The 26,710-nt window shown below is 40.8% G+C and overlaps 1 protein-coding gene across 2 annotated transcripts; it reads right to left on the bottom strand.

Annotated features, from left to right (window-relative positions):
- Window positions 1–333: 333 nt before the first annotated feature.
- On the bottom strand, window positions 334–21,435 carry vwc2l (von Willebrand factor C domain containing 2 like). 2 transcript variants are annotated; one of them, XM_058082849.1, is made up of 4 exons: window positions 20,981–21,435; window positions 19,297–19,812; window positions 7,304–7,433; window positions 334–1,478 (listed from the first exon to the last, which is right to left on the bottom strand). In XM_058082849.1, the coding sequence occupies exons 2-4, from the start codon at window positions 19,675–19,677 to the stop codon at window positions 1,330–1,332; spliced, it is 660 nt and encodes a 219-aa protein (XP_057938832.1). In that variant the 5' UTR covers window positions 19,678–19,812; window positions 20,981–21,435; the 3' UTR covers window positions 334–1,329. The 2 variants fall into 2 exon arrangements, with proteins under 2 accessions (XP_057938832.1, XP_057938833.1); XM_058082850.1 differs by having other exon boundaries at window positions 20,993–21,435.
- Between the last annotated feature and the right edge of the window lie 5,275 nt (window positions 21,436–26,710).

The following is a 26,710-nucleotide window of genomic DNA, read 5'->3' as shown; positions in this document are numbered from 1 at the left end:
TAAAACATAATGCGGTAAGAGTTTTTTTTTTTTCGCAATTTGGAAGTAAAGGCATTAGCGGTGCTGCTCTGTGCCTGGAACACTGAGGAGGAATGGAACGCTAGTGCTTGCTCAAGATGACAATGTGCATTTTAATTCTGCTTAAAAGCATTTGCAGGGTGCCTCTTTTTGTGTGCTCCTTGTTCAGAGTTCCCAGCATGCAAGCTGCAGCACCGCCAAGCAACCAGCTGGAGGATTTATCACTGAATACTGCTTGATTAAGGGAAATGGAAGCAGTCTGCTCTTGGCATGCGTTTACTTTGTTTGCAAGTGCAAACACATAGTTTGTGGTGATATTTGGAGGATGTGAACCTTGAAGGCGGAAAAAAAAAATATCCATGACAGTCAGTCAGAAATAATGGCCTATACTGTAAGGCAGTGCTTCTCAAATGCGGAGGGAAGCACGGTGAAATGTCAAAGCTTAAATTGGAAATTGTTGGTAAAAGTTGTTATCTCAACTCATTTGATCAATGAACTAATAATCACAACCTTCAAATTTGAGGCCATGGTTTTTAGCCGGACATGGGTGGACTGTACCATTGTGAGATCTTGCCCAATGTGGATGATTCAAGTACCTTAGGGTCACAACTTGTTCAAACTAAGCCCAAACCATTCATGCAATTGACTCAAACAGGGAAAAGCGAGAAAAAAAAAAACGTTAAAGTGTTTTAATGCATTTTGTAATATTGCCAAGAACTACCATGAACATGTTTGCTGAACTAATTAAACACGAGCAGGTGGCAATGTTGCAGGTGGAATGAATCAAAAAGCTTTTCCGTGGATTTCTCGCAATCTACTTAACTGACAGTAACATCTTCTAAGTGCCGGAAGTGAATCAATGCCATATTTTCAAAAGACAAACATATCCATGTGGTGTGCATGTTGTAAACAAGCTTTGAGAGAGAACGGGTGACCACTTTCACCGGTGTCAGTTGACAAAAAGCAACACGTACGAGTGTGCTTGCGTGTCTTTCGCCGCCTGACGCTTGGCTATAACCGACAGGAACAACAAAAACCGATCAGGATGATTCATTCCTTGCCCGTTGTGAGGAAATATTCCACATTTTTTTGTATGTGACAGCAGCAACTTCTGAAAATATGATGGAAATAGACTGGAGACCAGTTTTGTCATCATCAACATCATCTCTGTGGCAAACCCATCTGAAGGTTTTGACAGTGTCATCAGATTGTTCTGGAATTGTGCTCCTGCCCTGTCAATCATATAAAACGGTGCAGTAGGTACGCAGGGCCTCGCCTGAGCTGATCCACCAATCCCCCGCTGGAGTGTCTCTATGACGACTGGCCATTCAGGCACTCGCGCCGCAAGCACTGAGCCGGCTTCCACCAATCTCCGTTATGGCAGCGGCAGATGGTGCAGTCGTCCACTTTTACCTCAATCCCGGCTGGGATGATCGTCGATCCAGCGAAGCAATTTGGACCTGCCAGGGACGGGCACAGAGACATAAAAGGAGGAATTAAAGCGACAAGCAACGGATGTGGTTCTCCTGAGATCTTCTCCTGGTGGAGGGATATATATACGGAGTTGGGGAAAGTCAGAGCAGATGTGCAGATCTTTTCAGAGGCATGCTTAGACGGGCTTGTTTTTGCAACACTTAAGCTCTTTTGTTAGTCTCCCCTTCTCCCTGGACGTAGACCGCTTTGCATCCTAATGCGCTGCAAGCATGGTCGTCTGCCAGGCATCGGCTTGGCTGAGCACAGTGGCTCAAAAATAGAAGAAACACACGAAAAAGGGGACGATAATCAGTTCGGTGAGCGGTTCATCACATCAGACGAGTCGGAATGAAAAGGCCATAGTGCATGCAGTCCATTCACAAAAACACGTTTCCCTTGAAATGATTGGATACAGATGAGCCAGCAGGTGCCGCGAATCCTTCCCATTTTTAATTATTTTACTCAATCGTTCAGTCACTTTAAAAGGCGTAACAGTGACTTTGAATTAGTCTGTTCAATTAGTCCACATTCCGGTGTCCCTTGGGTGGCTACATAGAGATCTGATGGCCCGTAATTTCAGTTCACTCGGTAACTTTCATTGCTAATATTGATGGATGCCTTCATGTTTACAGGAATCACTGTTGCACTGTATGTTGTTTCACCACAAGGAAGCAACCAGCCTGGGGCATAAGTAATTAAGGCCCAATTAGTTTGCCGCATAAACGGGTTGCCATATAAATCAAAAGTAGACATGAAGACTCCTGTGCAATAGTTGACTTCCTCATGCAAAATATACTAAATGTTAAGTGATCGGTTTTATTGTTTTATTTGTAAGCCCGATGGTACTATTATCAATAATCCATCATCACATGATGAGATTTATTGGTCCCGAATGAGAAATTCATCTTCACTGACTGTATCACGAGTGTTTAATGATGTTAGATATTATTATTGCACACCTTCTTGACACGCACACTCACATAGCACAATCAGAGTTGCTCAACACTTTTTGGGTTAGTGACTAAAATGTCCATTAATTCAATCCAAAAGTTCTTCCTGTTATTGATGCAATACACCAATGGCCAATTTTGCTCAGTATTTGTGAAATGGATGTAGCGTGGCTAACTTTTTTAATGAGTTAGCCTCTGCACACATTGATACATTGAAGATGTAGTCACAGATGTAATTCCAATCATGCTATTAATGCAAGAGCTTTTTACGACACCCTTATGTTTGCAAACCACCATTAAACCAAGAGAAGAAGAAGAAAACTATTATTTTGTTCGCACAATTCGACAATTCGAATCCTGCTAGCTTCCATTCAGGCTCTGTAAGAGAGGAGTTTCCAAGTATTTTTGCATGTGTCGCTAGTGTTTTCGCACATGTTTAGTTCGGGAAGGGGCGGGTTAGTGTTTATGATGGGATCACGCCTCGATTGAGCGGTCCACCAGGGAGATACTTCCCCACACAAACGTTCCTTCTCCTCACAATGACATAATTTCATTCACATCATGTCACTTTCCGCAACATTCCGCATTCAACGGTGAATTCCATTTTTATTCACCAATTCCACGATTCCGTCCGCAATGCTGTTAACACGTAAATCACCTGTGAGTCAGTGAAACTTGATTAACCCAAAAACTTGGGCTTTTGTCAAGAACTTGTGAGATTCTTAGTCTTAGTGGAGCGCGTACCCTTGAGTCAGTGAAACACAAGTCTTTGGTAGGCATCCATGAGTCAGTGAAACACAAGTTTTCATCAAATACCCAAGGGTCAGTGCAACTCGAATTATTGTCTAGCAATCATTGTCCGGAGTCTTTGTGGAGAACCTGCAGTGCATAGTTGATTTGAGGCAAGGACTCGATCTGTTGCTATCAAGTTTTTGGCAAGTACTCGTGAGTCAGTGAGTCTCTTGGTCTTAGTCGAGCGCCTATCTTTGTTGAGTACCCTGGAGTCAGTGAAACCCAAGTCTTTGTTGACCATCCATCAGTCAGTGAAACACAAGTTGTCATCAAGTACTCGTGAGTCAGTGAGTCTCTTAGTCTTAGTCGAGCGCCTATCTTTGTTGAGTACCCTCGAGTCAGTGAAACCCAAATCTTTGTTGACCATCCATCAGTCAGTGAAACACAAGTCATCATCAAGTACTCGTGAGTCTCTTAGTCTTAGTCGAGCGCCTATCTTTGTTGAGTACCCTCGAGTCAGTGAAACCCAAATCTTTGTTGACCATCCATCAGTCAGTGAAACACAAGTCATCATCAAGTACTCGTGAGTCTCTTAGTCTTAGTCGAGCGCCTATCTTTGTTGAGTACCCTCGAGTCAGTGAAACCCAAGTCTTTGTTGACCATCCATGAGTCAGTGAAACACAAGTCGTCATCAAATACCCAAGAGTCGGTGCAACTCGAATCATTCTCTAGCAGTCTTGAGTCAGTGAAACTCATGTCTTCACTGAGTACCCGTGAGTCAGTCAAACTCGGCTGTCATTGAGTACCAGTGAGTCAATGAAACCAGAGTCTTTGTGGAGGACCTGCGGTGCATAGTTGATTTGAGGTAAGGACCAGATCTGTTGCTACCGTGTTTTTGTCAAGTACTCGTGAGTCAGTGAAACTTGAGTCTGTTGAATACCCATGAGTCTGTGAAACTAGGTCTTGGTCAAGCACTCGTGAGTCAGTTAAGCTTGAGTTTTCGTCAGGTACTCTTTAGTCAGTGAAACTTGAGTTTTTGTTGAGTAACATCATAAAAGACGATGAGAAGTGACTGCTTAAAGAGCAAACAGCACCTTGTCACCGCACCTGCAAGCTACTGCATCCTTTTTTGGGGTCCGTTGTCTGCCCTTTTGCCTTTTGTCCCAAATGTTTGAGCAGTGCTGCCCTCATTATGCTCTTCCCTGCACACACACACACACACACACACACACCAGGGCCACTTGTATTGAGATTTATTTTTCTGCCAGAGCCCGACCTGGCGCCCCCCGAGGGAGAGTAGAGATGACAGGCCTACCCTTAAATGCCAAGGGTTGTCACTGTGTCCTTTCAGGATGGATTATCTCTTGCCAAGAAGCTTCGGTAGGCCTGTTAGAGTGTGTGTTATTAAGTCAGAGTATGTAGTCACCATTGTGACAAAGAAGAGGAAGAAGCGTGACATAAAAGAAGAAAACATCAGATAGAAAATGTGAGTGGCTGTTGAAAAGGCCATTTATCTTATGTCTGCAATTGGGTGTCATTGCGTGGCAACACGAGAACCAAGACAAATAGTCCGTGCGATTTCTTTAAAAAATATTTTTACACAATACCAGAATTCACTCAATTAGCCATCCCTCCTTTCTCCATCAGTTATTACCTCAGTTAATAGATGCTCACATTCACAAACTCAGATATCAAAGAGTGAACTGCTGAGTCCCTTTGCTCATCCAAATAGCAACTATAGAAGATATTCAGGCACATAAACAGTCTGTGATAAAGTATCAAGTTTTACCAAATATGGCAATGGCATGTTGTCGCTCTGCAATGTTGTGTGCATCCATGTTCACATCAGCACGCGTAAGAATACTCTGTTGGGAGACTGGTAGTACACGCCATTGTTATCTGTTCAAAGGCCCATATAAATCATCACTTTACTCTCTGACCTACGAGTTTCATTTTTTTTTTGTTATGCACAACTCTGAATCAAGGACTGAATAATGTGCTGCCAGAGAGCAGACAGTGCGATAGTCCTGTAATCAATCACTAGCCAATTAGTTCATTTCATATCGCTTTTTCTTTTGCCCTGAAGGTGAGGGAGGCATTATAAGCACACAAATGCAGACGAGTGCTACAGTTCTACAAAGCAATAGGAGGGAGCGCCGAGAGAAAAGGTACAAACTTCAGCATGAATTTTAATGAGTGACATTGTCAGGGCCTAGAGGGCATCTGCCACTTGAGACAAAGAGAAGGATCTGACTTGAAGTTTTGAATGGCATATCAGGAGTCTAATGGTGAGCCCGAAATACAGCGATAGTGCACGGAAGTGATTATCTCTGACGTTAATCATTCAGCAGAAATGAGGACGAAATCACATGTACTGTATCACCAATGACGGACGGAGGTTCAGGGAAAACATCGTTGGGTGAGGTCACAAACCTGATTGGTGCGCATTTTTATCAAGCACTCATGTTTTTCAGTATCACCACGGTGAGCACCACAATTTGACAGTGCACGTTGTAACTACAAGCGTTACAATGTGACGCCTATGTGGTTCCTACAGCCACCCATGTGGACAGGTTAGTCTGGAGTGCCGATACGCAGATGTAATTAATCTGGTTTGATTACTTAAAATGACAGCGTGGGTGGGACAAACAAGTCTGACTTGTGTTTGTCCCACGTAGTCACAGAGCATGAACTGACAAAGCGTGCTCGCATGAGTGGCGAAATATTTTCTAAGACATCCTAAACAGTCCACTTGGATAGATTCTGTGCCATGAGAATGCCTGTTAATATTCTCATTCATCCACATCATTGTATTCATTGTATTCTCAGGGCATTGACTCCATCGAAATCGGGACTATTGAGCTTCTAAGACATCGTGAACAGTTCAATACCCTGAGAATACCACCCAAGCAGGCTCTAGTTTATTGACTTGAGTTGTCCAATGTAGTCTTGAGCGTTATCTGATGAAGCCTACTGGGATGAGAGGTGAAATGAAGAGTTCAGTTGGGTTGGATTCGTTACCCTAATAACACCTGTGAATATTCTCATTCACCCACGTCTTTGTATTCCCAGATCATGGAATCAATAGCAACTGGAGGATGTTTCTGTAGTCTGCTGACTGGAGCTGTCCTATCTAGTCCTTCAGCATGAACTGAAGAAGCCTGTTTGAATGAGAGGTGAAATGTCCTGTAAGGCAACCTAACCAGTCCATTTGCCATCAATCCAATGCCCTTAGAACTGCAACGACGATCCTAAATTGGCTTAAGCCATTTACACAGGAAACCTCAGAACGGCAACACTCTTCAATGATGACTTATCAAGTATTCTTATTTACTTTTCCAAGCAGGTATTGGCTATTGGGTATGTGATCCAAATTGAAATTCCTAGAGTTATGTGCACCTTTTTGCATTTATTACTTCAGTTTAAGGCGGCACGGCGGTCAAGTGGTTAGCGTGCAGACCTCACAGCTAGGAGGACCAGGGTTCGATTCCACCCTCGGCCATCTCTGTGTGGAGTTTGCATGTTCTCCGCGTGGGTTTTCTCTGGGTACTCCGGTTTCCTCCCACATTCCAAAAACATGCTAGGTTAATTAGCGACTCCAAATTGTCCATAGGTATGAATGTGAGTGTGAATGGTTGTTTGTCTATATGTGCCCTGTGATTGGCTGGCGACCAGTCCAGGGTGTACCCCGCCTCTCGCTCGAAGACAGCTGGGATAGGCTCCAGCACCCCCGCGACCCTCGTGAAGAAAAGCGGTAGAAAATGAATGAATGAATGAATGAATGCCAGTTTAAACTGAATGACTTCAGTTTAAACTGGCATTTCATTTTGTAAAATATTAATAATGATATTACTGTATTAATTTTGGGTGCATTGGCTAATGTACATCTGGCCACTGGGTGATACGATAAAAGCCTTTCCAAAGACCCATTACTCCCTTCTTCTACTTGACTTGAATCAATGAGCTAATGTATACTCTGCTTGGTCTGTCAGTTAGAATTAAAACTACTACCACTCATTACTGTCCAGTGGGCCTGTGGTAATAATAATTCCAATTCATAATACATCTATTACAGATATATGGGATTATACGGTTAATGGAGTGTGTGTAGCAACTTTTGAAGTGTTTACCGTTTTTACAGATGGGGCAGCATTGCTCCGGCTCGTACACGGGGTTGACGCACTCTGGGACGGCACAGTCGGACACCACACAGTGCACCTCGTTATTTGGTTCGCAGCGGCACCACTCGCAAGGTGACGGCTGTGGGCAGAGGAGGAGGAGAGAGAGAGAGAGAATGTGGGTTAGATGATTCACTGAGTTGGTGGTGAATGTGTGTGGTGGTGTGTATGCCCAAATTCAACATTTATATTAAAATCACCTATTTCTAAATGAAATTATTAATGAGTGGTATAGCCTTTTTTACTCTCATTTTAACAGACAGAGCCAGGGGTTGACATAAAATAGACACAATAAAGTATTTTTAATACGATTGCCTTTGTTGGAAACACTCAATAGCTTATTTTACCACTTCCTCTAAGCCCTTAATACTACCTAATACTTCATTGAAAGTTGCTCTGTCTCACTGAGTTTAGGGATTCAGAGAAACCAGTGTACTTAAAAAAAAATATATATATATAAATAAAAAATAAATCAGACATACCTACGTACATACATGTTCGAACTTCCTCAATTCTCATGTTACTCTGACTTTTTTTTTTATCTACTTTTTTGCTGTTACTGGCTTTCATGAGTGTTTGGCAGGTGGAAGTGTGATAGTGGTCTAAAATAATAGTATAGTACTCCCTCCTATCAGGATCCAACCCTGATAAGTGAATTTATGCATAATTTCGATTTCTTGCTCATAAATGTAAGTTTTAAGTTTATAAGTTTTCCGTAGTAAGACCGTAGAAAATCTGTTAAAAATCTTTGTAATATTTGCAACATTATTAGAGCCCTCTAGACATGAAATAGCACCCCTATAGTCAACATTACACTCCTATTGCCCAATATAGTAGACATAAAATAGAAATAAAAATCAATAAATCTTATGTCTGTTGCTGTAAATGTATTTCGGTGCTACAGGAACTGAGTGTGGGGTGGACAGGAAGTGACGTTGAGTGTCGAGTTTTAGCTTGGTGTGGGCCACAGTAACCTGTGAAGATTATTACCTATTATTACCTATTACCCATTTTTACAAGGTAATAGTGATCCAAATATGCTTTTACAATGAGCGAGTCAGTTGATTAGTATTGCCTGGAGAGTGAGGTGAAGGTCATGTTAAGGAGACTACAAAAGAGTCAAGATCTCGAGTGTTTGTGTCTGTTGTTACTCGTACTTAAGCAGATGTTACTCAAACGTTTGATGTACCTTAAGCTGGGCTCAATGAAGACGTTACTCATACTTAAGCAAATGTTTTTTTAGGACCCCAAAGCCAAAATATTTGAAATTTCCATCAATATTTTGACAGAATTGTGGGACAGAGCTCTTGGCCATGAAATGTCACAGTTTGCTTATCTTACTGAACGAAGATTGTTGTTGTCTCTCAGCACACTTAGAAGTTAGAGCTTGAATATATTATACAATTATTCATTTGAAGTTTATTGTCAGATTGTCAATTGTGTGGAGAACAAAAACAGCAGGCAACATCCAAGGTCAGTACAGCTATGTTTTGAGTAGATGTTGGAAAAGGACTCTTGAAGGTGACTTACTAAAGAATGAAGAAAGAAGAAAGTTTTAGTCTTCTTGTTTAGCTGAAAAAAATAAAAAGTTTTTTTGCACCCAGCCCATGAAAACATTCCAAAAATGCCTGCTTGCATTTAAATTATGTTGACTTCCTGTGTGAAAAAATAATGAAGGCGAGCTTATTTTAGAGCACAATTCGTACAACGAGGTGATTCAAAGTACTTAACAGAAAAGAGTGCGGATAAAATACTTTCAGTTGTCATATCCACAGTTGAATAGAAGCCTTTTCATCCTGCATTTGAACATTGTCAAAGTTGAAGATTGTCACACATATTCTGGAAGACTTGATTTGAGCAGCATAAAACTGAAGCTCAGCCTCACTTTAAAGTCTATTCTATGAGCGACAGGAAGCCGGTGCAGAGACCTGAGTACTGGACTAATGTGGTTATACTTCCTGGCTCTGGTTAGGACTCAAGCAGCAGCATTCTGGATGTGCTGCAGCTGTTTTACAGCCCGTTAAGAGAACCTGGTGATAAGGCTGTTATCGTAGTCTAGCCCAGTGATTCTTAACAATAGGGCCGCAAAAAAACTTATAGTTTTGCACCAGTGGACCACGTAGTAGGTTATCAACCGAACACACTACAGATGCTACTGTATGTTATCCATGAGACGCTCAGTTACAGTGCAGCTTCCGACCAGATGGTGGCGGTAATGTGTCAGTCAGTTGTTTAACAAGCTCGCAGAAGAGCAGAAGAAGACATCCAACTACAACTAGCAATGGAGAAGTTTTTAAAACGAAAAAATAAAGGCAAAAAAAAAAGACTAGCACAATCCTGATTTCATCAAGAATGGCTTTTTATCACTACCTTTTTATTGATTGATTGATTGTATTATTACTTTTAATATTTATATATATATATTTATTAATAAGCCTTTTTAAAAAAAAATCCATGAATTATTAATTAGTTTAATTATTCATTAAACTTTATTCAGGTTTTAGCTTGTTAGCTTGTTAAACTGCGAGTGGATTTGATTTATTATTGAAAACAAATTAATTAGATCAATCAAATCTATAGAGTGTTAATATTAAATGGGCCCCAGGTCACTCTGCACTAGAAAAAAATCGTGATTCAACATAAAAAAAATTCAAGAACCCCTGGTCTATCCTACTGGTAAGAAAGGCATGGATTAGTCTCCCTAAATCTGATTTAGACACTATTCCCTCCATTTTGGCAATGTTTTTTAGGTGGTAAAAAGCTGCTGATAATTATAAAAAACCACATTAGAATAAGAGAAAATAAAAATGTTCAAAGTAAGGACACATATAATATGTAATAATATTATTAAAATAGGTTTGATTGTTAGTAATAAATATGAATAATCTAGAATAATTCTTGAAGTATTGTGAAGCATTAATAAATGGAATATTTTCGTATTCAGAGCATAGAAAACCTATTTACGACTTTCTGAAAACATTATTAGAGCCATACAGACATGATGTAACACCCCTATAGTCACTGTTACACTCATATTACCCAGTATAGTAGACATAATAAGACTTGTGTTCATGTGTGTTTAAGTAAATGCCTTCCGGACGTGTGGACAGGAAGTGACATCAAGGGATTCCGAGTTGACTTTAAGCTGAAGTACAGCCACACCTGTAGCCTGTGTTACTATCATGATAATGATGGTGACTACCATTATTATAATGTTCTAATTGTTATATTATTATTGTGCCAGTTGTAAGGAGATCCAGGATGGACCATCAAACAGAGACAACATTAAAAATAAAAATCTCGGTTTTCCACTAGAAAGAGGACCCTATGGGCTGCCGACTGATGATTAAAGGGAGCAACCAGACGGCAACAAGTCCAAAAGCCTGCATTCGTCATCATATGAGGTCAGAGTGAGTCAGTGCCCTTGGCTGAGGGAAGGAACAATTCAGTGATAGAACCATTACTGGCAGCAACACAGATGCAGAAAGCCTCCATCATTTAGCCACTACATTGAAAATTAGTAAAAGCTTTTGCCCTTCTACTTGACAAAACGATATATCCTCCACATTCTGCAGAAGTATCGGAAGAGTGAGGCCAATTATGTTACTTTTGCACAACTTAGAAGATAGCTGCTTTTGTTTCAAAACACTCATTTTTCATGTGAGGAAAAGTACTGCAACATGTGACTGACAGGTGTGTTTTGATGCCCAATCCGATCACGTGATCGGAAATCAGGCTCGATCGGAATCGGACGTTATCAGTATACTATGTGTGTTTATTCTCATTACTTGTTATTAGCTCTGTAGTTCTGAGGCGGTACAGAGTGAGACCTCTTCACTCCAACAGCAACGTGTACGGCATCTATGTTACACTATTGGTTGAATGGCGTCAAACGAGGCTGAACACGGAAGCATGGTGCCTTGTCTGAATCCGGGGTCTGCATCCTACGAGGCCTACCCGGTCTACACAGGCCAGACATTCAGGGTGAATTCAGATGGTCTAGCCTTCCTCGCACTTCCTGCTTGTGTCACATGGTCTCATGTTTACATGATGTCTCATGCTGTAGTATAACAATGTAGCATCGTGCACTGTAACAAGCTGGAGGGCAGATGACATAATGTATTGTGTTTTTGTGTTGACATAATTTAGTATTTTATATATTATATATGATGGTGACAGCGGAGACATGCACCAGTCCACATGATGTCCCAATGACAGACACAAGACATCTTTGTTGATGGAATACAGCAACAACATGGACTCATATTTATTTAATTTAATTAATTTCGGCACAATATTTATTCATTTACATTCTCACATTTACTCCTTCATATTTTTTATCGCTTTATTGTTTTACTGTATGACATAAGCAAGAGAAATGTAAATACAAAATCACTTGAACACGAACACAACTCGTAACAGCCAATAATATAACATATATAATAATATAATATAATAAAAAAACATGTATGTCATGTAATAATAAATAAATAATGACTATCTTGTTCTTCATAATATGAAGTGTTTTATTCATATAATGGTCGCAATATCAAAAGTCAAATCTCTCCATGTTGGAGAAACTTTGAACAATGCCTTTACATTCAAACGCTGCATACATCAAACTGTCTGCTTAGCCAAATAAATCAATACGCACTATTTATAAGCAAATGAATACTTATTAATTCATTAATACTTACGCTTGATTCTCTCAGCTTTTCACAGTAATGTTGACTTTCTGACTTTTCGGAAAACTTTAGTTTTTGGACAGCCTTCTCGCAGCGCAATGATGTCATGCGACCCACAAATGCACAGTTATAGGATGCCGACCCCGGATTCAGACACGGTCTATGTCTGCAGTGTGGATGGTAGATGACAAAAACTTTGCATTTGCAAAGTGTGAAAAATGCAAACTTAAGATTTCAAGATTTGGGAAGGAAGAGGCTGCATTTAACATGCAAACCTGATACACCTCAAAAACAAACACCCGGCACAACCCAGCCGGAGTCGAGTCAGTCCATCCTGCAGGACATTTTGAAGAGAGAGAAAATGCCCCACAATAACGCAAATGAGCAGGAAATCACAGTCAAGGTAGCACAAATGATAGCAATGAGTGACCTGCCATTCGCGTTTGTAGAAAAGCTGGGATTTCTGATGCTTATGGAGCACTTAGAAGCCCGATATGACATTCCCTCTTGCTGCTATTTCACAGAGAAACTTCTATTTTCTTATTGGTTGACACGCCTGCCGGGTATTTAAAGTTGTATTTATTTACATTTTTATTTTAGTTTACATTTCCATTTCATAATTACTAAAGTCCAAAGAATTTATTTTATTGTTCAAGCTACCTCACAATGCTCTGTTAAAGTGTGAAAGTGTTTTTAATGTATTATATCAATATTGGTCCGGCACGGCGGTCGAGTGGTTAGTGCGCAGACCTCACAGCTAGGAGACCAGGGTTCAATTCAATTCACAAGTAAAAAACATTGGTGACCTCTAATGTAGCCAGTCGTACATTTAATCATTTAAACTGCATTAAATGTGATCGGGGCTGCACGGCGGTCGAGGTGTTTTCTCCGGGTACTCCGGTTTCCTCCCACATTCCAAAAACATGCTAGGTTAATTGGCGACTCCAAATTGTCCATAGGTATGAATGTGAGTGTGAATGGTTGTTTGTCTATATGTGCCCTGTGATTGGCTGGCCATCAGTCCAGGGTGTACCCCGCCTCTCGCCCATAGACAGCTGGGATAGGCTCCAGCATGCCCGCGACCCTCGTGAGGAAAAGCGGTAGAAAATGAATCGATATCAGCCGATACTCAAAATCAAATGACTCTGACTCAGGGGCAAACAAACAACACAGATATGATTCGGTATCTCAGTGTTCCGCCCTGGGTTCAACCAACATTCGCAGTATGGAATGCAAGAGTGCTATGCCGTCATCCCGACATCCAGCGCGACCCTTAAGGTGTCAGGGAGTGAGGTTTTACAGAGCAATATTACATAGTTGAATATTCTGCGTTAAAAGATCTCCGTTCGCGGGCCTCCTCAACAACCGATTTAAAAGCAGATGAGAGCAGGACTGACAAAACGAAAAGCATGCACGGCCCTTTTGTCAATGTAATGTTATTACTCGGCATCCATCTCCTTTACGGGGGCCTGAGCTCAGCAGCGCATTATCAATTACGTGTCAGTTTGAAGTTGCTAAATAGGGAAAAAAGTGCAGCGCACACAGAAATCCATCGCAGAGGCAGGACAATTATTTAAATGGAGGCTTAAGGATCCAGCTTACACCAATTTGGATTCTTATCTGATCGGCTGCCAAACACGCAGCATGGAAATGATTCTATGAATAACAATGGCGGCAACAATATACAGTACACTGTATTTGCATTTGGCACAGCGTGGGTATCGCTCTACTTGCGTAATAGCACATCATATGAAATAAGAAAGCAGTGTGTGAATTAAATATGTCAGTCAGATGCACACCATAGAACACACATATATACTGTATACACATATACTGTATATAAAGGTGGCAAGAGGTCGAGAGACAAACTGGAGCACACAGTGACGGGAAAAGTTCCAGTGTGCACGCGGCTGTTGTTCCGGTTAATGCCATATTTTTGGAAGCGGTGTATCAGGGTACTTTGGTGCAAGTCATTTCAAACAGGTATAAAAATTATTCTGAGCCTAATTGCTTTCACTTCATAAACTCCCCCGATTAGATCCCTTGTTGACACCAGTAAATTGGATGGTAAAATCAATCGTAGCAATCATTTTTATCGCAATTATGAGCTGTTTGATCTCGTATATGTCAGTTCTGGGAAGCTGAGACACTAATTACTGTTATGTGTGTGTGTGTGTGTGTAATGTGCAGCAGGTCTTTACTTGTGCATGGCATATTGATGCTTGTGCTCCCACTAAAACAACGTTCAAATTACAGTAAGAACAGTTTATATCCAAAGTGAAATTACAAGTTAGAAGACAAGCTATTAAAAAAAAAAAATTGTGTTCTGTGATTTCAACTCAGAAATAGAAGCGGTTAGTAAAAAAAAAAGGCAGTTGTTTTCTGTGAAATGAGCTTGCCTTGAAATGGAAAGCCCGCCCCAGTAATGGGCCTTCAAGGTTCAATCAATTTATTTTAGAACCCCGGGCCAAATTCTTCAGTCAATTGAGTCTGTAAAATAGCAAGACAACACAATATGAGGTAACCGTGAGATGCCTGCAAAGCAGTCCCATGAAGCATTGGTCCATTTTAAAATGCACCAAGCAGAGGTGCTCAGATTATTCCCATGAGGAGGAGAATTCTAGAAAAAGCTTCCAGCTAGTGTTGGAAAAGGCGATTCGTTTTACTGACTCGGGTCCTTATAAGTCACTCACTGAACTGAAAGTGGGTGTATCAATTCCCTGCGGTCATTCATTACAGAGCTCATGCGCAGAAACTTGCACATGCGCAGAAACTTGCACATGCGCAATGAGTTTTTGGTGCAATACTCATATTTCTCATATAGTACTACTGCAGTGAAACTTGAGTCTTCATCAAGCACCCATGAGTCAGCGAAACTTACCCTTTCATCAGTGAAATTCGAGTCTTTGTCAAGCAACCGTTATTCATTGAAACTCGAGTCCTGAGCAAGTACCCATGAGTCAGTAAAAACTAAAATCTCTGTCAAGTACCCCTGAGTCGGTGAAACTTGATGAGTTTTCATCGTGTACCCATAAGTCAGTGAAACTCAGGGCTTCATCAAGCACCCGTGAGTCATTGAAATTTAAAATTCAGGTTTTCGTCACATACCCGTTAGTTAGGGAACCTCAAGCGTTTGTAGTAGTGAAACTCAAGTCTTTGTCAAGTACTTGCGAGTCATTGAAAGTCGAGTCTTCATGTAGAACCCATGAGTTGGGTCTCAAGCATCTGTGATTCAGGGAAACTTTGGCCTTTGCCAAGTACCCAAGGGTACATTGGAATCTTTGTTGAGGACCCCTGAGTCAGTGAAACTCAGGGCTTCATCAAGCACCCATGAGTCATTGAAATTTAAAATTCAGGTTTTCGTCACATACCCGTTAGTTAGGGAACCTCAAGCCTTTGTAGTACCTACGCGTCACTAAAACTCTTTGTCTGCCTTTGTTGTGTACTCGAAAGTCAGTGAAACTCGAGTCTTTGTCAAGCATCCCTGAGCCAGTGAAACTCAAGTCTTTGTCAAGTACTTGCGAGTCATTGGAACTCGAGTCTTCATGTAGAACCCATGAGTCGGGTCTCAAGCATCTGTGATTCAGGGAAACTTTGGCCTTTGCCAAGTACCGAAGGGTACATTGGAATCTTTGTTGAGTACCCCTGAGTCAGTGAAACCTGAGTTTTCATCGTGTACCCATAGGTCAGTGAAACTCAGGGCTTCATCAAGCACCCATGAGTCATTGAAATTTAAAATTCAGGTTTTCGTCGCATACCCGTTAGTTAGGGAACCTCAAGACTTTGTAGTACCTACAAGTCACTAAAACTCTTTGTCTGTCTTTTTCGTGTACTCGAAAGTCAGTGAAACGTGAGTCTTTGTCAAGCGTCCATGAGCCAGTGAAATATGATTCTTTGTCAAATACCTGTGAGTTAGTGAAACTTGGGTTTTCCTTAAGCACATGTGAGTCAGTGAAACGTAAATCTTCGTCAAGTACCTGTGAGTCGGTGAAACTCGTGTCTTTTTGAAGTACTTGTGAGTCAGTGAAACTCGAACTTTCTTCAAGTACCATTTAGTCAGTGAAACTCGAGTCTTTATTAAGCAGCCGTGAGCCAGTGAAACTTGAGTCCTTGGCAACTACCCAAGAGTCAGTGAAATCCGATTCTTTGTCAAATACCTGTGAGTTAGTGAAACTTGGGTTTTCCTTAAGCACATGTGAGTCAGTGAAACGTAAATCTTTGTCAAGTACCTGTGAGTCAGTGAAACTCATGTCTTTTTTTACTTGTGAGTCAGTGAAACTCAAGCTTTCTTCAAGTAACTTTTAGTCTGTGAAACTCAAGTCTTTGTCAAGTACTTGCGAGTCATTGAAACTCGAGTCTTCATGTAGTACCCATGAGTCGGGTCTCAAGCATCTGTGATTCAGGGAAACTTTGGCCTTTGCCAAGTACCGAAGGGTACATTGGAATCTTTGTTGAGTACCTCTGAATCGGGGACAATCGTGTCTTTGTCGGGTACACGTGAGTCGGTGAGCCTCTAGTTTTTGTCGGGCACCCATGATGCAGAGCCCAGATCTGTTGCTTTTTCTGCGGGGCTACCTGTTTTCCTTTTTTAATTTAGTTAGCTGTAGCATGGGTGAGTCAGTGAACGGAGCCTTCGTTAGCATCATGTTTTCGCCTGGTCTTTGTTCCCCGAATTCCCAGTCTCTTTTTGTGTGCAATTAGAAACGTGGGAGTTTTAAACTTATTAGCTGCGGCCAGTTTTCGCTGTGTTCCACCTGACTCCTAATCCAACGGGATTATCATTATTATAAATGAACTGTAGGTGTAGTAACCCATGTATTAGACTTGTAGTGTCCTGTTACCTGTCAGACACAATAATTGGATTTGTCCCAACTGTTGTGTAAGGGCACTCTGTTAAAGCCTTTTTCAGGGTCAAGCCTTATTTTGTTGCCATGATGTTGTTATGATAAGGTGCAAAAACATGCTGCTGCTACACCAAACAAGCGCCTTCCTCTGTAGAATCCCCCGCAGGGCTCTCCATACCTCACATTTACACAGTTGTCCGCCTCCAAGAAGTCAACTCTCAGGAGATTTGAGAGCGATGTGCGTCCTTGAGCTAACCATCTGTTACATGTCAGACAATCAGCCCTCTCTGTAGAGGAACTTTGTGAACTCTAAGGCTTCCGGTAACGAGCACTAGCATTTTGCTGTTTCCATCAGTCACTGTTCAACCCATTCAAAGTGATGCCTTACCATTTTTAGAACAATTGCATGTGTTGCCTGTAAAGATTGTGAAGTTTTGCTGGTCTGAGGTTGAGAGTCATTGTTCTGATGTGTGCTGCATACAAAAATAATTGGTTTGTAGTCAATGCAGGCGAAGCTTAAATTGCTTCAATTCCCGAGTCCAACTACAGCAGATGGAAAACGGACAAGTTTCTCAAACAACCCAGTTTACTATGAATATTTTTGCCCACATTTTTGCCTCAGTCCTCAGTTCCACCTCCATTGGTTATCTTTTTTCACATGACTGTATATGTCATTTGTGTACATTTTACTGTCTGCCGAAGTCTCTATCATTGAATTCATTCATTCATTCATTATCTACCGGGTAGAACATGCAAACTCCACACAGAGATGGCAGAGGGTGGAATTGAACTCGGGTCTCCTAGCTGTGAGGCCTGCGCGCAAACCACCCCTCCACCATGCAGCCCTCTTTCATTTTTTTTTATCCTAAATAAATCTTATAGGTACGATTTTTTATGTAGTATTATCTGGGCACAGACGGTGATGTAATGAACTAAGAGCACGGTGCAAGGGAAAGTCCATTCATCTTCTAGCGGTGAATCAGTGTCTATATATCAAGATACAATGTTCTTATCTGTCTTCTTAATTCTGCCTGAGGGTATATCTGATGCTGTAGGGGGAATGACACCATTCCGACCGCCAGCCACATTCATAACCCTGGCTAGACCTTGTTTTCCATGCCAAGGACCAATCACTCACCAGAAAAGGACAACCATCCTGAAGTCAACCATTTTTTTGTTACACTTAAATGTTTCAGATCATCAAACAAATGTAAATATTAGTCAATGAAAACACAACTGAACACAAAATGCAATTCATTCATTCATTCATTCATTCATTTTCTACCGTTTTTCCTCACAAGGGTCGCGGGGGTGCTGGAGCCTATCCCAGCTGTCTTCAGGCGAGAGGCGGGGTACACCCTGGACTGGTCGCCAGCCAATCACAGGGCACATATAGACAAACAACCATTCACACTCACATTCATACCTATGGACAATTTGGAATCGGCAATTAACCTAGCATGTTTTTGGAATGTGGGAGGAAACCGGAGTACCCGGAGAAAACCCACGCATGCACGGGGAGAACATGCAAACTCCACACAGAGATGGCCGAGGGTGGAATTGATAGCTGTGAGGTCTGCGCGCTAACCACTAGACCACCGTGACGCCCACAAAATGCAGTTTTTAAATGAAATTTTTAATTTTCAAGGGAGAAAAAAGAATCCAAACATGCATGGTCCTTTGTGGAAAAAGAGATATCTATCAGTCTGTAAAAAAATAAAAAGCCATTTCTAAATCTTAGGGACTCCAGTCAACCCCAGTGAGAACCATTATCATTATCCACAAATGGTAAAAACATGGACCAGTGAACCTTCCCAGGAGTGGCCGCCCAACCCATATGACCACAAGAGTGCAGTGACGACTCATTCGAGATGTCACAGAAGACCCGACAACAATATCCAAAGAACTGCAGGCCTCACTTGCCTCATGCAATTAAGGTCAGTATTCATGACTAAAAGAAAGACTCTAGGCAACAATGGCCTGCATGGTAGAGTTCCAAGACCAAAACCACTGCTGAACAAAACATGATCATCCCTAAGATCCTTTGGAAAATACTATGTGGTTTGACGAGACAAACGTTCTGGGGTAAAAGTAACACCGCATTTGAGAAAAAGAATATCATACCAACAGTAAAATATGGTGGTGGTTGTGTGATGGTCTGGGGCTGTTTTGCTGCCTCTGAATGGCCCAACCAGTTATTAAGTTTAGGGGGCAATCACCTTTTCACATAGGACCATTAAGGTTTAGATTTTGTTCTGTCTTAGTAGTAAAAACATTCATTTAAAAACTGCATTTTGTGCTTAGACTAATAATTCTATTTGTTGGATGATATGAAATATGCTTATGTAACAATAAAATCTGAACTCATGAAGGAGGCACTTTTTCACACCAACAGACAAAAAAATCCATAACTCACCTTAAACTCCTCCAGGATTTTGTATGTTTTCCCTCTGTACTCGCAAAAGTTTTTGACTTCCTTGCACTCAGGGCAGCAGCCATTGTGCTCCACTTTGGTGCACTTGGGGTGCAGTTTGGGACACTCGGGCTGGTCACACACCGGCCCGTCCTCCGTGCACACACACGGACAGTTGGAGTGACCCGGGTAGAAGCGCTCCCCGAGCTTGTAGACGAATCCACTGTCATCCACGCATCCCTTCCCCCGGTAGTCATCGAACACGAGGCTTTCACTGGCCGTCCGCTCCCCCTCATCGGCAGTGTAATCCTCGGGGTTAGCGAATGAGGCGGTGGGGCCGAGGGCCAACAGAAAGACGAAGGCGGCCGAGAGGACAGGGCCCATCCTTCACCAACACGGTGCAAACATCCACATTCAACGGGTTTACGGGGATGTCATCCCTACACCACTGGTGTTAAATCCGTATCCGTCCTTTGGGATAATATCCCTGTCGTCATCATCTCATGGAGGAATTGGCAGCTGAGGGACACCATTGAAGTAATATATTATTTCCACTCTTGTATGGTTACAATTTCATACATTCCATTATAGCTGCTGGAGCTTCTGTACATATAAATCAATTTCCCATTTGCTTCACAGGCATATGGCATCATATACTATATGCATGCTTTATAAGCTGTGTTGGAAAAAATGACTTTATATAGAATTATACCACCAATTTACAAACACCTTCTTACATTAATGCTAATACATTAATGGTGTCTGTACTTCCATACTGAAAAGGACAGTTTTAACTCCACAGACCACACCAGGCTCACCAGGAGATGTGACGTTCGCAAACAAGTCGAGTCTTTTGAACAGCTCCTTTTAATTGAACGGTTCACCACTCATTGTTATATATTATTTTATGATTTTTCCTGTTTTGTGGTTATGTATGTACTGCCATAGATAATTACATTTTTACATATCATTATTGCAAAAATGAAAGCAGGCTAAATGGACATAAGCAAAAAACTGTCTTCGCTGTACGGGGCCGCCATATGCATACGCATACACAGGCAGTCATGTCATGTTTTTCACATGACATGTCAGGTTAGGTTGCAGCAGTATCTATGAGAATTTGCTCCTATGAAAGCGACGATAATAACTAAGCAATGTAGTGGTCTTATATTGAGAAGGTAAAGTTATTATTATTTTATTAATTTCATTTCAGTGTTTTATTGCTGTATTGTATCGCCTTCATGTGTGCTGTGTTCAGTGACGTAGGATTTAATTTAGCTATACTTTTGGTGTAAAAGCTGACTTCTTTGAACTGAACTGGGAATCTCTCTACGAAGGAGCTGATAACATCCATAAGATTATATCACTATAATAGCACAACATATTTCACACTGCTAACATTAACAGGTTGTAACGTTTGAAAAAGTAATTCGATTAACGATGACTGGAAACCAATAACAACATTGTTTATAAGTATTTGAGTATCTTGAAAAGTGCTATACAAATAAAATGTATTATTATTTATTATTAAGTCCCATACACTTCATTATTTCCATGCTTCATTATTTGTGCACTGCTCACAATAGCACACTAATCTTTATACACAGATGTGTCGCTCTGTGTGATTAGTTTCATGTTTTCAGATATCAAATAAAACCCATTGCAAGGCTCAGTAGTCCAAACTCACCGTTGCTCTTACTTTAGGAATCCACTTCTATGCAGTGGTTGATCTGCCTTTTGGAAAACTTCTGCAGCCTCCCAAGAAAAAAAAAAAAACAACAATCTTCCCCGTTTTACAATACATCAACACCGAGCTGTAGCTGCTGTGGCTCCATGTTTACATGACGTCCACGTTAAAGTACCTCTGCGTCAAATTCCCCCTCAGCTGACTCACCTCTTAGAGATCACATCACCTCCAAACATTTCATTTCAGAGTCCCTGAACATGCATTCATTCATTCCCAGTCATGCAGACGCATAATTCAAAAATAAAATCACTCCCGTGCGTGCATCCAGCATCCAGACGAGAACAACCCCCACGGAGGGGTGCGTGTGGAGAGCGTGAAATGAAGCCTACATTGTGATCAGAGCCAGACTGAGGAGGGAGACGCTCCGACTTTCAGCACCCTGGAAAGCAACTGAGTGCTATGCGTTGTGGTGAAAAGAGGAGGAGAGCAAAGCGCCCCCACCCGGCTGCGTCATCTCCTACACACACACACACACACACACGACAACCCACAACCCACCCAGTACCTCAGTACCTCTGCCTGGTGGTGCAAAGGGTTAAAGGCAATCCGTGCAAGGTACACGGTCAGTAATCACAGAGATCCCTGCAGGAGCAGCTGGTGAATTCACAAGGTTATAGTTCCATCTGTCAAATATGCGTGAGGATGTTTGATCCCGGGCTAAACGCATATACACCTGTTTTGTTTGTGTGCGTGCGCATGTGCGCCCTGCGTGACAGCGGCAGAGTCTTTCACACATGACCTGCAGCACGGTTGCAGCACATTTCCTCCAAACCGATTTGTATTCCATGAAGCGAAAGGAAGCATAAAACGGGTTTGTGACCCCAGAGCCATCGCGGGGAATATGCATTAGGTTGTGCAACCATCATGAGAGCCCAAAAATGCTTCTCAAGTCTTTTGCTGGTGATTGATCACTGCCAGAGATACTGTAGTGGATTGTTGTGACACGTACTAACAGGTGATTCTAATACGTTTATACTTTATTAAAACTGATATCATTTATCCTGAATGAATTCCATTATTATTACTTCATGAATGCCACAGTGTCTGATATCATTTATCCTGAATTCATTCATTATTATTACTTCATAAGTACCACAGTGTCTGATATAATTTATCCTGAATTCATTCCATTATTATTACTTCATGAATACCACAGTGTCTGATATCAATTATCCTGAATTTGTTCCATTATTATTACTTCATGAATGCCACAGTGTCTGATATCATTTATCCTCAATTAATTCCATTATTATTACTTCATAAATACCACAGTGTCTGATATCATTTATCCTGAATTCATTCCACTATTATTACTTTATGAATACCACAGTGTCTGATATCATTTATCCTGAATTCATTCATTATTATTACTTCATAAGTACCACAGTGTCTGATATCATTTATCCTGAATTCATTCCATTATTATTACTTCATAAATGCCACAGTGTCTGATATCATTTATCCTGAATTCATTCCATTATTATTACTTCATGAATACCACAGTGTCTGATATCATTTATCCTGAATTCATTCATTATTATTACTTCATAAGTACCACAGTGTCTGATATCATTTATCCTGAATTCATTCCATGATTATTACTTCATAAGTACCACAGTGTCTGATATCATTTATCCTGAATTCATTCTAATATTATTACTTTATGAATACCACAGTGTCTGATATCATTTATCCTGAATTCATTCCATTATTATCACTTCATGATACCACAATGTCTGATATTATTGATCCTGAATTTGTTCATTTATTGTTATTAAATCGATACCACAGTCTATGATTTATTGTGAATTATCAATATAGTTATCGATATACCAATAGTTTTCACTATAATTTATCCTGAATTCATTCAATTGTTATTACTTCATGAACACCACAATGCCTGATATCATTTATCCTGAATGCCTTCACTTAATATTTAATGAATACCACATTGTCTGATATAATTTATCCTGAATTCATTAATTTATGATTACTTCATGACTACCTCGGCGTCTGATATCATTTATCCGTCCATCAAATCACAACCAGTATATTCTATGCTTGATTACTTCTGAGTTAAAAAATGAGCACTTTTAAAGCAAAATGTCAGTAAATTGATTTACCATCTTTTTTAAAAACTGTTACCTGGCATGTGTTGACTTTCTGCCTTCAACCCAGCACTTGGGTTGGATGTTTAGAACAAGACTGAGTTCCATGTTTCATTCTCTGCAGAGAGCGACCAAGCGGCCTCCGGCTTGGAGTAGAGGACATAAACTCGATCATAAACAGGCGGGCCAAAGTGGCACAAATAAACTTTACTGCAAGACAACACAGCTAACATCAATGACTGCCATTGTGGCTTTATGAAAGTTTGAACCTGAAATACTGTAGTCCTTTCTGTTGATCCACTTCTAGTCCATTTTAGGATCAATTACGATTCGAAAAATCCAATCTAATTCCATCATAAAAAAATCCTTTATTAACTGTACTGGCGGTGTTTTAAGTAACAGTTTAACGTTTCTAACTTTATGTTTGTGTAGTAAATAGGTTCACTACATATGCCCATATTAAAGGTAATATGCATTATTATAATTATTGCCATTATAACTTAATTGTACTTGCAGTGTTTTAAGTGACATTCCTTATTGTTACATTCATGTACATTACTAGTAAATTTAAGTTAACCACAAACTTTTGATTGCTGTATTTCAAAAACAATTAATTACTGGAAAAAAGCTACAGTAAAACCTCGGGTTTTCAAATTTTTTGTCTGATTTGGTTGCCAACACCAAAATTTAACGTTGGTTATTAGACAATACTGCGCCTGTACTTCATCATCTCTTGTTGGTGTCTGGAACGGATTCATATGATAACAGTGTTGCCTCGTTTATTGTGGGGGGAAAGGTTCCCAAAAAAAAGCCCGCAATAAGTCAAGTCTGGGAAGAAGCCAACTGTATTTGTACACTCATTAAATACTTTAATGATTAATTAAATACTTTTCTCAGACAGACATTAACATTTCTCAACACTCTCAAAGTTCAAATTCCCTTTGAATTTTAATGAACAACCTACTTGGTTGGACACAAGAAATTACTTACTCACTGACTGTGGCGTTTTTGTGTCCTTGTTGAAGCGTGTTGCAGTAATAATTCCCCAGTGCAGAGGATTCATTTTTCCAACAATGTGGTTTCTTTTGCTTTGGTGTGTTTGAGGTTCCAACTAGCTACCATTTGCATGCAAAGCGTTGCATCGGCATTGTGTTTTTTTTCCGAGGGCGGGTGGACATGCCGCGTTCATAGTCGCATTTGATGTGTTCCATTAACATTCATTCATTTTCTACCGCTTTTCCTCATGAGGGTCGCTGGAGCCTATCCCAGCTGTCTTCGGGTGAGAGGCAGGGTACTGGGGGACTGGTCGCCAGCCAATCACAGGGCACATATAGACAAACAACCATTCACACTCACATTCATACCTATGGACAATTTGGAGTCGCCAATTAACCTAGCATGTTTTTGGAATGTGGGAGGAAACCGGAGTACCCGGAGAAAACCCACGCATGTGGGTGGAATTGAACCCTGGTCTCCTAGCTGTGAGGTCTGTGCACTAACCACCGTGCCGCCCTGTTCTATTAACATTTCACACAAATACAAGTCGCATTCTTTGTGGTAATGTGAACGACTACATAAGGCAAAGGTGAGAATTAGACATCATACCCTGCAGTGTGAACATAGCCTGACTCGCAACTAAAGATATGTATCTTATATCTTAGCTGCACTTCAGCTTGTGTTTAACTATGCGCCACGCACCCTCTATTCACATCCCTTCCCCCCTACGCTTGATAGAGAAACATCTCAGCTGTTGACCCGGTTCTAAAGAAAAGCAACACTTACGTTTCATAAACCCTCCCCATCTCCCTTTCTCTTTTCACACTGCTCCCTGCAACGATGCCAGAAGAGGAATATTTATTATTTAGCCAACCTGACATTGCACATGAGGGTAAAAGCCGGATCCTAATATGAGCCGTGTCGGACAGCTGGTCAGCTACGCCAGCACACTATGCTCCATTAAGCTTTCACTCTGGATCACCAAAAACATGGCAAGAATAAGAAAAAAAAAACATATCCGGTGCTCAGAAATGCATCCTTTTAAGAGATCACATGTTGTCAAGAGTAAGCCCAAGTCATGATTTGATATGACATCTTCCTGAGCAGATACGTTTACGTCTTACTTGTGTTGGATGATTGGAGACAAACAGTTCCCAGCCCACAGGACTGGATTCCAATTCAATCAGCTAATGGAAAAGGAAGCTCTTCATCCCCCCTCAGCATCTTCCTGGACACCCCCTCTCTCTCCCACACACACACACACACAAACATGCCTTCCATTGCATGCGTTTTCCTGCAGCGGCACATTCACGAAAGCCAAAACTGTTCCAAATGCTATAATGGTTTCACCATTATGGCTGCAGCATTCATAGCCTGCTAAAGGATTTGGGCATTATATGCAGTCACTGCTATTCAGGGTAACCTCTTAAACGGAATACTACAGAGCGAGAAAGCTGATGCAAGAGAGAGACCTCGAGTTTCTGACTGAGACGTTCTTAATAAAGTGAAGGCTTTGCTTCAATGTACGTATCTAATAACAGATTCAATGTCTACCAACACAATATGCCTTTCATTTGCTAAGTATTCATTTTTTTTTCCTTTTCAATTGACACCATTTGGCAACATGAATTAATGGCTCCCTGACTAATTTGCATATGATTTAAGCATCTTGCAGATTCTGCCTCTAGCTCCTGTCAGTCACGATAATTAATACAATTATAGCATTGTGTTTGTTGGTGAAGTTTCAAATGAATATTTTCATGAATTATGAGACTGCGATGGTAACTTTGTTGATTTCTACTTTTAAAGTAAGAAAAAAATAAGCACATGACTAAAAATGTATGCACATTGCACACAGAGAAGGGGAACATTTTTACAACTTGCAACCTTTATTCATACAACTGTGTTCCTAATGTGTCTTTATTCCATTTTTGGGTAGTTTCTGGAATTAATTAATTTGATTTACAAATTTTTGACGGACCCTTTGGAACCAATTAATAACAAAAAGCAAGGTACCGCATTACATAACTTGATTTCATGGATGCTTGTCGAAGTCTAAGAGTTACTGGGCCTGTGGATAACTAAACTTTATATAAGGATAATAGGGATTTTAGGAATATTTTATTCCAGAATAGTCATTTTCACAGGGAAACCATTCTCTGCCATTTTTCCAGGGTTGTAGACTTATTTTGTTGTCTGGCCAGATGCAGGCTGTGCCACTTTTTGAGCCAAAGACAACCCAAAAAGAATGGCTCAGATAGAAATTGCCTGAAAGCCCACATTCAGCGGGTGCAATTTTTGGCCACTTTGACAGTTTTACGGAAATAATTGTCTTATTTGGGATTGCGCTTGCTGATGCTGTCTTTTTTTCAGCCAGGAAGTCCATGAAAATAGGTAAACGAGGCTTCATTTTCCCTGAACATACCAGAGAAGTATACAAAGATTTGGTAGATTTGTTTCTCCCGACATGACTATTTATTTTTTTCATTCTACAGTAAACCTCGGATATATCGGATTCAATTGTTCCCACTGGTTTTGTCCGATATAAGCGAAATCCGTTATATGC

Source organism: Doryrhamphus excisus, chromosome 9 (assembly GCF_030265055.1).
Source record: "Doryrhamphus excisus isolate RoL2022-K1 chromosome 9, RoL_Dexc_1.0, whole genome shotgun sequence".
Classification (NCBI taxonomy): Eukaryota; Metazoa; Chordata; class Actinopteri; order Syngnathiformes; family Syngnathidae; genus Doryrhamphus; species Doryrhamphus excisus.
Note: the sequence above shows the minus strand (reverse complement) of the source record. Positions and strands in the feature narration are given on the sequence as shown.

What these genes read in the sequence shown, in the direction of transcription:
- vwc2l (XM_058082849.1), bottom strand. Translation starts at nt 19,677, where the DNA reads ATGGGCCCTGTCCTCTCGGCCGCCTTCGTCTTTCTGTTGGCCCTCGGC. An exon ending in AAATCCTGGAGGAGTTTAAG is followed by an intron (nt 7,434 to 19,296) that starts GTGAGTTATGGA and finishes CTCTGCCCACAG; the next exon opens with CCGTCACCTTGCGAGTGGTG. An exon ending in CTGCCCCATCTGTAAAAACG is followed by an intron (nt 1,479 to 7,303) that starts GTAAACACTTCA and finishes CGTCCCTGGCAG; the next exon opens with GTCCAAATTGCTTCGCTGGA.